Raw genomic sequence first — 16,560 nt, 5'->3', positions numbered from 1 at the left:
GTGGCAGAAATGGCAAACCATGCATGACAACCAGAAACGTGTTTTTTTCCAACCTAACACTTGCATTAGCTTCAGCCACTCTACATAGATTCAGGGAGAGGGAATGTGGAGGCAAACATACTGCCTTTTAGATAAGCAAGCAGACAGTCACCTGAATGTCTTTGGTTCTCTGTGGTAGAAAAACAACTCATTCATGCTAGGTACTCCCTTTAAAGGAGCACGAGCAAATGAGTCTGTGAATTCCAGTAAAGGGTCCTGTAGTCCAGGATATTCAGTGTAAAGTGGCACCCTAAATCCAGTCTGGAGTCTGCCTCTGACTTTGCCAGCTGGCAAATTCCAACTGCCAAAGCCTGTATGAGTAGGTTAAAGATTCCCTCGGTATTTTAAATCTATTAGAATAAGAAGGGGGAAATAAGAGCTGTTCCCAACTGGAATGGCTCCAGGGTGGGTCAGTTGGTAGTGGGAGCTCTGTGCTTATTCAGCAAGCCCATTCCCTCAGTCCCACACATCCCCAAAACCATCTCCTCTTGTTCTGTATCAGGGGGTGTTATTCCACCCAGTGAAGAAGATCGCAAGAAGATCATCAGGCAGATGAAGGTACGCACCACACTAAAAGGGGATAAGAGCTGGATCTACCCACAAAACTCAGACAATGAGGAAGAGACGAAGAGCAGCCCATTGTAAGTAGAGTTACCAGTCTCACCCACCCACAGCTTGTTGCCCCTTCCTCCCAGAATTCTGTGCTATTTTGGTAGAGTCCCTTCCCCAAACTCAATGGAGTCATGAGACAACCCCATCATCATCAGGCATTCCTTAAGGGTGGCACAAGGCCATGTGGCTGGCAGTAAACTCACAATCAAATGGACGCATTGCTTGTATTTACTTTTGATAGTCAAATGGAAATGACCTTTCCAGAGAACCACGAACCCAGGAGCTCGGAGGTGTTTTTAATCCCCAAGAGATGTCCAACTGCAAATTGGGGAGGATCAGCTGAACTCATGGAGCCAGTCCTGCCCAGTGTTTTGGCTGGCATGGTAAAAAGAGGCTGCAAAGCTGCCAGAAGTGGGCAGATGGAGGTTGCCCCATGTGGTGGAATCCTGGACCCTAAGTGTTGTAAAGCCAACACAGCTACACACACACACACACACACACACACACACACACACACACACACACACACACACCCCTGCTGATCCCAGTGGCATGGCATTACCCTTGCAAGGTGCATTGGGCAGAGCATGGGACTAAAGACACTTAAAGGGCCGGTGTTTTATTAAACTGCTTAATGAAAAACAAAACAAAAAATCTCCCTCCTCTCTGAACAAGCCTCCCCAGTGCTGATGAAACCTGAGTGCGTCAGCAAGCTGGCAGCTGACCACAGGATGCCCCATCCCCACACCAGTTTGGATGCTGTAGAATCTCTGGCAGCTACTTTTCTCCCTACTTGTTTATAAAGCAGCATCTGCAGCATGAGTGCTCTCTAAATAACAGCAGCAAAATAGAGAGACAGACAGTGCAATCCCAGTGGCTGGGTGCACCAGAGTAACATTCAGGAGACCTGGGTTCTATGCCTGGCTCTGCCACAGACTCGCTGTGTGACTTTGAGCAAGTCACTTCCCACTCTGTGCCTCACTTTCCCCATCTGTGCAATGGGGATAATGCTCCTTGCCTCATGGTGAGTTGCTTTGAGAGCTGTGGATGAAAGAGCTGGGTGAGTATGATGACACCAATGTGGTTCTTCAGGGAGCATTGCCTGCACGGGATTTCCTTCATGGGTGAATTCCTCTGGATGTCCTCTCTGGCTGCAGCACGCCATTGCCACACTGGCACCATGATGTGCCATGCACATGGGATGGCACGGGAGGTGCATTTTACTCACATAACTGTCACATTTGGCATGTCTAAAGCAGTTGAGAATTGTGTGAATGGGACCGTTACCATTGTGATTCTGTTCCTTCCTCCCACCAGGCACTCACCATGTAGGTCTGAGAAGATCGACGGGGGATCCCCAGCCTCAGCATCTGTTACACCCCACGATAACAGGTAACTGAAGGCTTCTGGCTGGGATGGTATAAATATGTAGTGCCATTGCATCTGCCTGGACATGGGATTCTTCGAGGTCTCCTCACACCCACTCCTGGTATTATTAGGTTATAAAACGTAATGCTGGAGGAGAGCTGCACCCATTGTGCTCAGCACAGCATTCTGCAAGCGTTCATCTTGGACAGAGCATGGCCCCGATCCTGCAAGTTCATACATGCAGATGGATCCGTGTGCCACCGTAGTGCTATGTGTGGTCCCAAGCAGTGGTAGATTATCCAATGAGCTGACAGGGTCTGTGCCCAGGCGCCCTGGCCAGTTCGGCGGCCCCAGAAAAATGTGTGCCCCACCCTCAGCAGAAATCTACTGCACTGTGGCGGAAGTCCAGAGCCCTGGCAGAAGCGCCAAGCAGGGAGTGGGTGGGGGAAGCCCCAGTGCCTGGACCCTGACTGTGACCCCAGGACTGGAGGAGCTCTCACTCACTGCCATGGCTTCTCTCGTGTTAGTGCCATGGAGGGGGAGGCAGAAAGGAGCAAACGGGTTGCAGGCAACAGTGTGTCTGTGGGGGTGGAATGGTGCACGGCCGTGGGTGGAACAGGGGTGGGGCTGCGGGGGAAAGGGGGAGAATGGGGTGTGGCCATGGGCAGGGCCACAGGCAGAAGGGGCGGGACTGCAGGCAGAAGGGGTAGTGAGGGCCCCCCCACTTGCTCTGGCCCAGGACCCCAGGAAACCTTAATCCACCTCTGGCCCTAAGCCTGCAAGCTCACTGATGCAGGTGGATCCGTGTGCTGGCACGGTGCTTTGGATGGCCCTGATTCTGCAAGCTTACAGGTGGATTCCTGTGCCAGTGTGGTGCCTGGGGATAAGGATCCAGCTGTTCAGATCCTAAGAAAATAAAAACATGGGGCAGCGATTAGCCCGGTGTTTGAGCCCCCTGCTGGCTGCAGTCCCATTGCTGAAAAGTGACAGTCCTCGCCGATCTGAATTTTTCATTAATAACTCTCCTGTGACCAGTTTGCTGCCACTTCCCCCTTCTCCTCCATGACCTCTTGTCAGTTCTCCTTGCATCCCCTCTCTCATTAGCTGGCAGGCTTCTCCAGGGAGGGCCTTTGCTTGAGGCCTTCCTGTAAAGCAACATGCACATTGGGGCAAAATAGATAATAACAGCAACATTGGTGACATTGCAGGTGAGTGCACTGGAATAAAAATTTAGCCGCTTTTGGAGCGGCATTTTCTGTGCCCCAGGGCTGGTGGAGTTCGCTCTCACCCAGCAGCCGGAGAATCTGGATCTCCCCCTGCAGCCTCAAGGCCGGAGGAGCTCAGTCTTCCCGCCCAGGTGGAGTTCTGTGCTCCCATTGATTGGGGGGCCTGTGCCCTGGGCTGGCTTTAGGCCGATTTGACAGATTCCCTGGAATCGGCACCGCCACTTAGGCACCTTTTTAATTTGTTTTACTCACCCTTGGGCAGTCTGTTCTACCAGGGTCTTCCGGCCCCGCGACCCCGGCCGGAGCGCGGCAGCCCCTCGGCCCCGCGACCCGGGCGGTAGCACTGCAGCCCAGCTGCCCCACGACCCCAGCTGGAGCGTGGCAGCCCGGTGACCCCAGCCGGAGTGCGACAGCTCCGCGGCCCCGATCTCCCGGGGAGCTTCGGCCGGAGCATGGCAGCCCCACGGCCCCGATCTCCCGGCCACAGCTTCGGCCGGAACGCGGAAGCCCCGCAACCCCGATCTCCCGGCCAGAGCTTCGGCCGGAACGCGACAGCCCCGCGACCCCGATCTCCCGGCCGGAGCTTCGGCCGGAACGCGACAGCCCCGCGACCCCGATCTCCCGGCCAGAGCTTCGGCCGGAGCGCGACAGCCCCGCGGCCCTAGCAGTAGCACTGCAGCCCCACGGCCCCGCGACCCCAGCCGGAGCGCGGCAGCCCCGCGGTCCCGATCTCCCGCCTGGCAATCTGAAGTGCTGGCGAAGACTGGGAGCGCTGCCCGGTGAGTACAAGCACATCCCCCCCCAGGAATCGGGCCCTGCACCTGCTAAAGCCGGCCCTGCCTGTGCCCCTGCTTGCCCTCCCCCCCCCCCCCGGCGCACACCCCTGTGACATTGGCAATGTGATGCCTTAGGGGCAGTGAAAAGGGGAGGAGTGGAGTCTGCTGGAGCTGAGGTAAGGGGGAGAGCAAGGTGCTCAGAAACCCGAGGGTAACGAGGACCACTGTCTTTTTGTTCTGTTTGTACAGCGCCCAGCATCGGGGTCCTGGTCCGTGACTGGGGTTCTGACATGCTACTGCAATACAAATAATTAATGGGCCAAGCTTTCCAAGAGCATCTAGTGATTTTGGGTGCCCAACTTGAGACATGTTAAAAGGGGCCAGACTTTCACCAAAACCCAGATCTTCAAAGGTATTTAGGCTTCTAACTCCCACTGAAAGAGCCTAAGCACCTCTGAGGACCTGAGCCCCAGTTGCTACAAATCAGAGCCTTTAAGGTATCTCAGGTTGAGCACCCAAACATTGAAGCACCTCAAATGACTAGTCACTTTTGAAAATCCAGTTTGGCCATTCCTATGCTGCTTCTCCTCCAGTCCCTGTCCTACTTTCACTGTCAGAAAGACATTTCTGACTCAATATTTCACAGGTTTTTATGTCAGTCCTTTTAGCATGTCACAATTTGCAGGTTCTAACCCTTTTTCACAATGTTTCCTTCCTTTTCCCCTAAGGGAGTGTTTCTCCAAACTCCCTCCCTGGCTGAACAGCAGGCCCCTTCTGCAGATGGACATTTGAATAAGTTAATGTAAATATGTTGTTCTATAAGAGAGACAATGTTTGATCCATTATCCATGCATTTATATTCCATCTGTGGATTTATGTTTGTGTCTGGAATTAAATAGACTGTCAGCACAAATTTTTAAAGAATTAGTCAGTTTCCTGATAGAGCCCCTTATAGCACATCCTGAAATAGTGTAAAAAAAAATCCTTTGGAGCTAGTTGTAAACAATAGAGGCTACATAAACTTTGGATGGGGATGTGAAATAGCATCACGGGGCTCGCTGCTCTGGATTTCCACTATTGTGGCTTTGGACAGCACCAGAAGCCCTGTTGCACTGACAGCCTTGTACCCAGGGGCGGCTCTAGACATTTCGCTGCCCCAAGCACGGCGGCATGCCGCAGGGGGCGCTCTGCCGGTCGCCAGTCCCGCGGCTCCGGTGGACCTCCCGCAGGTGTTCCTGCGGAGGGTCCGCTGGTCCCGCGGCTCCACCAAAGCAGACCCTCCGCAGACCCTCCCGGCGACTGGCAGAGCGCTCCCCCGTGGCATGCTGACCCAAGCATGCGCTTGGCGTGCTGGGGCCTGGAGCCACCCCTGTTTGTACCCTATGGATATTGCTGCTCCCATTTCTTCCTTGTGAGTTTTTGATTTCTATTCCCTGTGTAGGTTGCCAAGTTCCAAGCCCACCTCCGGTTATCTCATCAGGTTGGTATGCAGAGCCCCATCCCCGGAGTTAGAAACACTGGGGCTGCAGGTGACAGAGGCTAAGACAGAAGAGGATAAAATGGGTGAAATATCAATATCACCTGTGTTTCACTGTTATGGTGGTGTCTGACTGTGGGGATCCCCTGTGGGTAGACATGTTTGGGTGCTTAACAAGCAGAGCCCTGGCAGTGATGGGAAATCAGTTGTCATAGCCTGAGGAGTAAGGTGGTCACTTGGTGAGGGTGTCAGGAAGTCTTTCCCAGTCCCTTGTAAAAAGCAGTGCACTAGAAACTCAGAGCACTGTGGGATTCATCTTCCACTGCAGCACTAGGTGTTGACCAGCAATGGACCTGGTCCTCTGTGGTCTGACAGAGGATCATGTATCCTGTATTGCCACACTCCCAAGTCCATTTGGGAGCTGATTAAGTATTGACTACGACCATGAAATGGTTTAATCTGTTTCTGACCCAACCTCTTCCCCTCAACATGATACATAGGCCCTTGCATTAGCCAAAACACTAGGTGTATTTGCTTCCTCTCACAATTCCATTACCCCTTGGGTGCTGGATGAATCCTGGTACACACTCAAGGGTCACAAAGTCATCATACTTCCATGGAATGCGAGGCTGGGCAGTGCATCCCCATCAGGCTATATAGATGCCATTGTGATGGACAGAGATTATACAGTCATAATGTACTGGAGGTGATGAGAGCCCTGCAATCTATGTGGAAAATCTGCAGCTTAATAGATCTGACGGAGAGACAGATTTGGGGCCCACTTTAGCATGGTCCTCTCCTCTAGGGCCTTTCTCAGTGGCTATCTCAGCTTTTCTGTAATTTTGGTTCTAAGAATCTAACTACAGTTCTCCTTTTCCTATAGGGGGGTGTTCACCAGGACCATTGACAAGACTCTGCCCGAAAGCACCTTCTATTCCAATGGCACACAGAAAAGGTTTGTCTGATCCTATTCTTCATACAAGACCTGCTTAGCATTTTGGAATATTCTGCATACACTGGTGCCCAGTGTTTGATTTCATACAGTGCCTGTAGAGTCCCACAGATCTCCATTAAACTCTGGCAGAGCCTCTCCAACCACAATTCAGAATCCCGAGACGATGAAGCTTCTAACAAACTAGAGAGAGACTTGGACCCAACCCACTGCACTTGAAGTGCATTAAAAACTCCAAACTCGGATCCCAATTCTTAGGCTTAATGCCATCTCTAAACTGAACTGGTTGTGGCACATAGTGGAAAGGTTCAGCTTGGCCCACCGCTGACCTCCAAGAAGACTGCCGGAAGTTGTCTGGAGTGGGAGTATTCTGGGTGTGCCCTCGTTTTTTTATCTTGGAATGCTTGTCCCAGAAAACATGTGCTGATTAGAGCTTTTTGGTGTGGGTAGGAACCTTGAGAAAATGTCCATACTGGTTTCATTCAATAATCATTGTAACAAACCTAATCACAAAAATAACAAAAATATTTTATTAAGATGATGTTTATTTTTGAAAGCTGGAGTAGATGGGGCGAGGTTGTGGTCACACACCTCTCACTCCCAGCCTGCCATTCAGGGCCGGCGCTTCCATTAGGCGACCCTAGGCGGTCGCCTAGGGCAGCAGGATTCGGGGGGCGGCATTTTGTGCGTGCTCCACGGGGCGCACGGGAGCTTCAGGTTCCTCTCCCGTCACGCCGCCGAAGAAGGACCTTCTGCTGACGTGCCGTGGAAAACAGCGGCAGGCAATTGAGCAGCTCAATGACTGCCGCTGTCGCCTGCGGCATTTCGGTGGAGGGTCCTTCTTCGACGGCGCTATAGGAGTGGAACCGGAAGCTCCCGCGCGCCCCGTGGGGAGTGCACAAAATGCCACCCCCCGAATTCTGCCTAGGGTGCCAGAAACCCTGGCGCCGCTCCTGCTGCCACTAGCCTACCCCTGAGCGCTCATTACATGCCCCTGGCATCAGGAGTACTTGGGGGGTGGAGAGTTGCAAAGCTAGCATAGCCAGTCCTGTGCCTTCCCCATGGCAGGATGATTTATGGCTTCTTTGCCACCATGGCACACCCATGCATTTCCCCCTTTACTGACCAGTGGATAATGCTAGAGAGAGCAGTGTTACAAGATGTGTGTCTGACTCTCCTTGTAACAAGATAGGGTTGTGTGGTGGAGGGGGATTCCAAACCTAGTAATGACGGTTCTTCTTCGAGTGATTGCTCATATGCATTCCAGTTAGGTGTGTGCGCGCCGCGTGCACGCTCGTCGGAAGATTTTTACCCTAGCAACACTCGGTGGGTCGGCTGGGCGCCCCCTGGAGTGGCGCCGCTATAGCGCCAGATATATACCCCTGCCGACCCATCCGCTCCTCAGTTCCTTCTTATCGCCCGTGACGGTCGTTGGAACAGTGGAGTGCGGCATCGCTGACCTCCACAACCCTAGCTTCTCGCTCTTGTTTCTACCTTATTGTGTATATAGTTCAACTTTGGTTTAGTTAGAGTTAGTTTACTAGTTTAGTTGTAGTTAGTGTATAGTTCACCGGGAGATTGGGGGACTAGCCCCCTTTTTCCCCTGACCCGGTGTGGGCTCATGCCCAAGGCACCGGGATTTAAGCCGTGCTCGGCCTGCCAGAAGCCGATGCCGGTTGGAGACCCTCATGAATCTTGCCTGAAGTGCTTAGGAGAGTCTCACCTTCCTGATAAGTGTCGCATTTGCAAATCGTTCAAGCCAAGAACAAAGAAGGAGCGGGACTTTCGCTTAAAGCAGCTCCTAATGGAGTCGGCACTTAGCCCTGCGGCGCCAGCACCGACCGCCCAGCAGTCTGCATCGGTGAGGAGCGTGCCTTCGGCACCAACTCACTCTGGCACTGAGGCCCGGCACCGACAACAGCCGGCACCGGTTTCCCCGGCACCGTTCCCTCTCCCCCTCGGGGAAACGTAAGGTGGTGCAGACTTCATCCTCCAAAAAATACCATGCATCCAGGCCCATAGGCCGAACCCCGGTACCTACGCCAGCACCACCAACTCTGGCACCGCAACTCCAAGCTCCTCCTAGCGCGGCACCATCGACTCCGGCACCGCAAAGGCCGTTGAGTCCGGTACCACACTGCTCCCTGGTCCACACTGCGGTTGAGCTAGTGCTCCCTTCAACTCCCGAGACTTTCTCGACGGCAAGAGAGCTAATTGCACTGACGGAGCCGACACAGCCTCAACCCCCGGCACCGCCGGTGCGGGTTGTCAAGTCAGTTGGCAAGCCGGCCATAATGAGGCCTCCTTCCCCGGACCACCAAGAGCGACGTCACTCCAGATCCCGATCTTGGAGACGTTCCCGCTCACACCGGTCCCGATCCCAGCACCGCTCGCAGTCCCGGTATCGCTCTCCATCGCGGTACCAGTCATACTCGCGGAGACAATCACGATCCCGGTCGCCGGACAGACGTTATCAGCACTGATCTGGCTCTCGGTACCGCTCTCGGTACCGCACGTCCCGCAGCTGTTCTCACCATAGAGACTCGAGATCCCGGCCGACCTCCTGGCACCGGCGTGGTAGATGGTCCCGATCTCACTCCCGGCACCGACAGGACTGGTACCGTTTCTCAGTACCGCCCCGGGACCGAACGGCTGAATCGGTGGCACCGCAGGGCTTCTCGGCACCACCATGGCCTTCGAGACATCCATCCGTCTCGTCCCACGCCGACAGTGCTGCATACCAGCAGTCCGAGCCTCAAGGCCAAGACCAAGGCCCTCCTCAATGGGCCTTCTGGACCCCGTGGGCGTACCACGAAGCGCAAGGTGCTCCATTCACGGCTCAGCGCTCAGGCCCCTCTGACCATCGAGCTCCAGAAGCCACGGTCAGCAGGCATCCTCCTACGATCACGGACGAGGCACCACTTGCTTTGGAGGAACCTGAAGCTCCTCTCGCCGCAGACGCTGCTCCGCCGCTCACTGACCCACCACAGGACCCCTTGGTACCGGGCCTCTCCTCCTCCTCCTCATCTGATAAGGCAGTTGCAGGAACATCCTCCTCGGGTCCTCCTCCTATTGACCTTCGGGCGCATCAGGACTTGTTGAGGAGGGTAGCCCAAAATATGAACCTGCCGGTTGAGGAGGTAGCAGAAGTGGAGGACCCAGTGGTGGACATATTGACGGCGGATGCCCCCCTCCGAGTGGCCCTGCCGTTTATATGTACCATTCAGAACAATGCTGATACCATATGGCAGTCCCCGGCCTCCATCCCACCGACGGCTCGGGGAGTAGAAAGAAAATACATGGTCCCGTCAAAGGGCTATGAATATCTGTACACCCACCCTCCTCCCTGTTCACTGGTAGTTCAATCCGTCAGTGAACAAGAACGACATGGCCAGCAAGTGCCGGCTCCTAAGGCGAAGGAGGCGAGGCGCATGGACCTTCTAGGCCATAAGATCTACTCGGCTGGTGGCCTTCAACTTAGGGTGGCCAACCAGCAGGCCCTCCTAAGCCGCTACAGCTTTAAAACATGGGTGTCTGTAGGCAAGTTCGCTGAGCTTCTGCCACAAGACTCCCGTACAGAGTTCACGGCCCTTTTGGAAGAGGGTAAGAAAGTAGCCAGAACTGCCCTCCAGGCCTCCCTGGATTCAGCGGACTCGGCGGCCAGAACCCTGGCCTCTGGCATAACAATGAGGCGCATATCCTGCCTCCAAGCTTCGACTCTCCCACCTGAATTGCAGCAAACGATTCAGGATTTGCCCTTTGACGGTCAGGGTCTCTTTTCAGAAAAAAACGACCCACGACTGCAGAGCCTCAAGGACAACCGCATTACAATGCGCTCGTTGGGCATGCAGACTCCGGTAACCCAACTTAGGTCCTTCCGGCCCCTATAATCAACCCAGGCCGCGACAAGACACCAGGCGTCGCGGCAGGGTGAACAGGCGGAGACAATCGGGCAACCAGGGGAACCAAGCCCAACCGCCCCCAAAACCATCTTCGGGGTCGAAGCAGAACTTTTGATGGGATGCCCGAGGACGGCCCACCAGTTTTCCTACTGGATCCTTCCCCATTTTTTTCCAACCGCCTCTCCCATTTCCTCCCTGCCTGGTCCCAGATAACCTCCAACAGCTGGGTCCTCCGCACGGTGGAAGCGGGATACCACCTCCAATTTTGTTCTCCCCCTCCCTCCAACCCACCCTACCCGTCCCTCTTCAGGGACCCCCCTCACGAGCAATTCCTCTTGCAAGAGGTAGAGACTCTCTTGAGTTTGGGTGCCATAGAGGAGGTGCCAGAAGGCATGAGGGGCAGGGGGTTTTATTCCCGCTACTTCCTAATCCCCAAGGCAAAGGGGGGGTCTGCGACCAATCCTAGACCTGCGAGAGCTCAACAGATTTATGGTGAAGCTCAAGTTCTGCATGGTAACCCTGGGGACCATTATCCCTTCCCTGGATCCGGGAGACTGGTATGCCGCCCTCGATATGAAGGACGCGTACTTCCACATTGCCATTTACCCGCCACATCGACGCTACCTTCGCTTTGTCGTCAACCATCAGCACTACCAATTCACGGTGCTCCCCTTCGGCCTCTCTACGGCGCCGAGGGTCTTCACCAAGTGCATGGCTGTGGTCGCTGCAGCCCTCCGCCGTCGTCGAATACACGTCTACCCGTACCTCGACGACTGGCTGGTTCGCGGAACTTCCCAACTGCAGGTGTCGCAGCACATGCGTGTAGTCACAGACCTCTTCGGCAGGCTAGGCCTTATGGTCAACGCCGAAAAGTCTACCCTGACTCCAACTCAGCGGATAGAATTTATTGGAGCAGTGCTGGACTCCAATCTGGCCAGGGCCTGCCTCCCTCTGCCTCGGTTTCAGGCCATGTCTTCGATCATTCGAAGCTTCCAATCCTTCCCGACAACGTCGGTGCGCACCTGCCTCAGCCTGCTAGGTCACATGGCCTCATGCACTTTCGTGACTCTGTACGTGAAACTCCGGCTTCAGCGTTTCCAAACATGGCTCGCGTCACTATACCGTCCGCACAGGGACAATATAGACTCGGTGGTCACGATTCCCGGGACAGTCCTCGACTCCCTCAAATGGTGGTTAGACCCTGCGGTGGTTTGCGCAGGGGTACCGTTCCACCCTCTCCAGCCCTCCGTAGCGCTGACCACAGACGCATCATCCTTGGGTTGGGGTGCCCACCTCGGGAACCTACACACTCAAGGCCTCTGGTCACCCCACGAGCTGGCCCTACATATCAACGTCAGGGAGCTGAGGGCAGTCCGCCTGGCGTGCCAGACATTTCGAGTCCATCTACAAGGCCGCTGTGTGTCCGTGTTCACGGACAACACGACGACAATGTTCTACATAAACAAGCAGGGTGGGGCGCGTTCCTCCCTACTTTGTCAAGAAGCCATCCAACTGTGGGACTTCTGCATAGCCCACTCTATTCATTTAGTAGCGTCTTTTCTCCCAGGAGTACAGAACACCCTGGCAGATCGCCTCAGCAGGTCATTCCTGTCTCACGAATGGTCGATCCATCCCGATGTCATCCATACAGTTTTCCGGAGGTGGGGCTTTCCCCAAGTAGACCTCTTTGCCTCCAGAGAGAACAGGAAATTCCACATGTTCTGCTCCTACCAGGGACGCTCCCCAGGCTCCCTCTCAGACGCTTTTCTCCTCCCGTGGACGAGACACCTGTTTTATGCCTTCCCACCGTTTCCCCTCATTCACAGAGTGCTGCTCAAGCTCCGGAGGGACAGAGCCAACCTTATTCTCATTGCTCCAGCGTGGCCGAGGCAGCATTGGTACACCCTGCTGTTCGACCTATCAGTGGCGGAGCCAATTCCGCTGCCGTTATGGCCGGATCTCATAACGCAGGACTTCGGCAGGCTTCTGCAGTCCCTTCACCTCACGGCATGGCTCCTGCGTGGTTGACTCAGGCGGAGCGGAGTTGTTCTGCTGCAGTACAGCAGGTGCTTCTGGGGAGCAGGAAACCTTCCACTAGGTCGACTTACCTCGCCAAGTGGAAGCGTTTCGCCCTCTGGTGCAATCAGAACGGCTGCGATCCTCATCTGGTGTCTATCCCAAAGATATTGGACTACCTTTGGTCCCTCAAGGAGCAGGGCCTCGCGGTCTCCTCCTTAAAGGTGCACCTGGCAGCCATCTCGGCCTTCCGACCCTCCGTGGGTGGCCGTTCTATTTTTTCTAACCAGATGGTTTCCTGGTTCCTTAAGGGACTAGAACGGTTGTACCCACAGATCCGGCGCCCGGCCCCTACCTGGGACTTAAACCTGGTCTTAGCCAAACTTATGGGGCCCCCTTTCGAGCCTATGGCCACGTGTTCCCTTTTATATCTCTCCTGGAAGACGGCCTTCCTCGTCGCTATCACTTCGGCGAGGCGAGTCTCAGAACTTCGCGCCCTGACGGCGGGACCGCCTTATACGATCTTCAACAAAGACAAGGTGCATCTCCGACCACACCCCTCTTTTCTCCCCAAGGTGGTGTCTGCTTTTCATGTAAACCAGGACATCTTCCTCCTGGTTTTCTTCCCGAAACCGCACTCATCACGCCGGGAACAGCACCTTCATACTTTGGACGTCCGTAGGGCTCTAGTCTTTTATATAGAGCGGACGAAACCCTTTTGACGTTCGCCCCAGCTCTTTGTGGCAGTGGCGGACTGCATGAAGGGCATGCCAGTCTCGTCCCAGAGGATCTCGTCTTGGGTGACATCCTGTATCAAGACATGCTACGAGCTCGCTCATGTTCAGGCTAGCCACCTTACTGCTCACTCCACAAGAGCACAGGCCTCTTCTGCCACCTTCCTGGCCCATGTCCCCATCCAGGAAATCTGTCGGGCGGCTACCTGGTCTTCGGTTCACACCTTTGCTTCCCACTACGCATTGGAACAACAATCCAGAGACGATGCAGCCTTCAGCTCAGCAGTCTTGCATTCTGCCACGTCTCACTCCGACCCCGCCGCCTAGGTAAGGCTTGGGAATCACCTAACTGGAATGCATATGAGCAATCACTCGAAGAAGAAAAGACGGTTACTCACCGTTGTAACTGTTGTTCTTCGAGATGTGTTGCTCATATCCATTCCAGACCCGCCCTCCTTCTCCACTGTCGGAGTAGCTGGCAAGAAAGAACTGAGGAGCGGATGGGTCGGCAAGGGTATATATCTGGCGCTATAGCGGCGCCACTCCAGGGGGCGCCCAGCCGACCCACCGAGTGTTGCTAGGGTAAAAATCTTCCGACGAGTGTGCACGCGGCGCGCACACACCTAACTGGAATGGATATGAGCAACACATCTCGAAGAACAACAGTTACAATGGTGAGTAACCGTCTTTTTTCAGGAGTCCTTGGGAAACTACTGGGCCCTCATATCTATCATATCATATCCTGGGCCCAGGACAGCTCAGAAGAACAATGTGCTGTCCATACACTGGCTAAAGTAATCAACATGATCCATTAGCTCATCCTTTTTACCCTTCTCTTGTGAAACATTCTCAAATCTTCATGGGAGGGAATCTGGCAGGAGGGCAAGAGGTCACAAGTGTCACATTAATGGAAGTGACTGTGTGTTATCTGCAGTACTGCAGCTCAGGCTAAGAGTGCCAGCCTCCCCCGCTTCTCCTCCGGATACAAGATGACAACTGAGGATTACAAGAAACTGTGAGTGTACCAAGAGGAGCAGTGCACTGCTTATCCAACTGCAGGGCCTCGCCTGGTGCATTCGCCTGCATGGTGGAGCCACCTGCTCAGCCAGGCTGATCGCTTGGCTTGCTGAACATTCCACTGCCCTTCATTTTAAAAGAAGTTACTGTGTGGAGCTTCCTTCTGCATGGGGTGAATTTTGTTCTTAGTAAACCCAGTTGGGACAGGAGTCAGAAGCCTCCAAACTACCACAAGAGATGCTTGCTTTGCAGTATCTGTGGCCTGTCTGAAAGCAAGAAATGCAGAAATCTCGTGTCTGGGCCTGCTGCCAGGCCACTGCCTGACTTTTCTGATCAAAGCAGGTTCTGGCTGAGCATTCAGCATTATTATCTGTTGAGGCTCAAGCCCTGTAAATCAGAAAACCTGGACAGGGATATGTTTTCACCATTGTGCATGGAAAATAAAAGTGCCTCTCCCATGAACGAGGGTCAGGATTCTGGTGCCCTCCTTTAGGTGCTATACTGACGTCTACCCGTAAGTCATCTCATCATCTATGCTCACCTGGCTAAGGCTGCTTCAAAGTCTGTTATCCAGTGCCCATTGCTTTAAATTCTTTTATGACTAAGTACAAAAGCAAAGCCATTAACATAGTTCTCTTCTTCTCTTGGATTCAGGGCTCCATTCAATGTCAGGCAAATATCAGTGGAGTCAGATGAAGAGAAACCAGCCTTTTCCCCAGATGAACATAAGAAGAGGTACAAACTGCTGCAGCCAATATCTGGTTTTGGGGATTCAATAGACACAACAGAAAGTATCTTTTCATCTTATCTACCAGCATCAAGTTTATGAAAACTTTAGCGGAGCCAGTCAGAATAATAATGCATTTCTATATACAGTGCATCAATGCCCCCAGGCCTCTGGGCCCCTAACAAAATATAATTAAAAGCCTGACAGTATGGCCCAATTAATTTCCTAGCGAGTGAGAGGAGGTGGGGAACCCATCAGCTACATACAGTCTATGTGAATTGATTGAAAAAATGGTGTAAAGACTCAGGATTATCCTGGAAGTAAAGTGAGCAAGCCCCTTTCTGTAGCCAGACCTGGGCTCCAGAATTCTAAGTCTGGATATTTTTGCATTTGGATCTAAATCCAGATCTGAACTTCCATAGCTCAGGCCGAGCTCTAGCTTTCACATCACTTCCTCTGTAAGGCAGGACTTCCTGGAACAGTGCCTCAGAAGCAGCGAATCAGAGTTCCTGACACTTGAAATAATATTTTCAGAAGTACCTTTTTCTGGCATGGGACTTTAGGAATGGAAACATATATTTTGGAAGACTTGTTGAAAGGCTCTGGGTAAGGATAAAAGAGGTAAAAAACAATGGTGATGTCATAGTAGGCCTTGACCACCTAACCAAGAAGAAGAGGTGAATGAGGCTTTTTTTAAACAACTAACAAAATCATCCAAAGCACAGGACTTGGTGGTGATGGTGGACTTCAACTGCTCAGAACTACATCTGTTGGGAAAATAACACAGATTATCCAGCAAGTTCTTGGAATGTATTGAAGACACTTTTTTATTTCTGAAGGTGGAGAAAGCTACTAGGGGAGAGGCTATTCTAGATTTTATTTTGACAAATAAGGAGGAACTGGTTGAGAATTTGAAAATGGAGGCAGTTTGGGTGAAAGGAACCATGAAATGGTAGAGTTCATGATTATAAGGAATGGTAGGAAGGAGAAGAGAAAATAAAGACAATAAATTTCAAGAAGGCAGACTTTATCAAACTCAGGGAGTTGGTAAGTAAGATCCCATGGGAAACAAGTCTAAGGGGAAAACAATTGAAAACAGTTGGCAGTTTTTCAAAGAGACATTATTAAGGGCACAAAAGCAAACTATCCCACTATGTAGGAAAGATAGGAAGTATGGCAAGAGACCACCTGGCTTAACCAGAAGATCTTCAATGATCTAAAAATCAAAAAGGAGTCCTACAAAAAGTGCAAACTAGGTGAAATTACAAAGGATGAATATAAACAAATAACACAAGTAGGTAGGGACAAAATTAGAAAGGCCAAGGCACAAAACAAGATCAAACAAGCTAGACATAAATGGTAACAAGAAACCATTTTACAAATACATTAGAAGCAAGAGGAAGACCAAGGACAGGGTAGGGATGTTACTCAATGAGGGGGAAAAGACAATAACAGAAAATGTGGAAATGGCAGAGGTGCTTATTGACTTGTTTGTTTTGGTTTTCACCAAGAAGATTGGTGGTGATTGAACTTCTAACATAGTGAATGCCAGTGAAAATGAGGTAGAATCAGAGGCTAAAATAGGAAAGAACAAGTTAAAAATTACTTAGATGTCTTCAAATCATCAGGGCCTGATGAAATGCATCCTAGAATACTCAAGTAGCTGACTGAGTTGATATTTGAGCCATTATCCATTATCTTTGAAAAGTCATGG

General features: G+C 52.5%; 1 protein-coding gene across 10 annotated transcripts in view; it reads left to right on the top strand.

Annotated features, from left to right (window-relative positions):
* The window catches only part of ZNF185 (zinc finger protein 185 with LIM domain), a 122,316-nt gene that overhangs the window by 32,231 nt on the left and 73,525 nt on the right, over nucleotides 1-16,560 (top strand). For 8 of the 10 annotated variants that reach the window (XM_045029060.1, XM_045029064.1, XM_045029059.1 and 5 more), the window contains exons 3-8: nucleotides 542-680; nucleotides 1,969-2,043; nucleotides 5,463-5,501; nucleotides 6,382-6,453; nucleotides 14,037-14,117; nucleotides 14,774-14,854. In XM_045029060.1, coding sequence (XP_044884995.1) covers nucleotides 542-680; nucleotides 1,969-2,043; nucleotides 5,463-5,501; nucleotides 6,382-6,453; nucleotides 14,037-14,117; nucleotides 14,774-14,854 — 487 coding nt within the window. Of the gene's footprint in view, nucleotides 1-541; nucleotides 681-1,968; nucleotides 2,044-3,144; nucleotides 3,228-5,462; nucleotides 5,502-6,381; nucleotides 6,454-14,036; nucleotides 14,118-14,773; nucleotides 14,855-16,560 lie in introns of those variants that run through there. The other 2 variants (XM_045029061.1, XM_045029065.1) reach the window with 2 other exon arrangements.

Source organism: Mauremys mutica, chromosome 9 (assembly GCF_020497125.1).
Source record: "Mauremys mutica isolate MM-2020 ecotype Southern chromosome 9, ASM2049712v1, whole genome shotgun sequence".
Lineage (NCBI taxonomy): Eukaryota > Metazoa > Chordata > Testudines > Geoemydidae > Mauremys > Mauremys mutica.
Note: the sequence above shows the minus strand (reverse complement) of the source record. Positions and strands in the feature narration are given on the sequence as shown.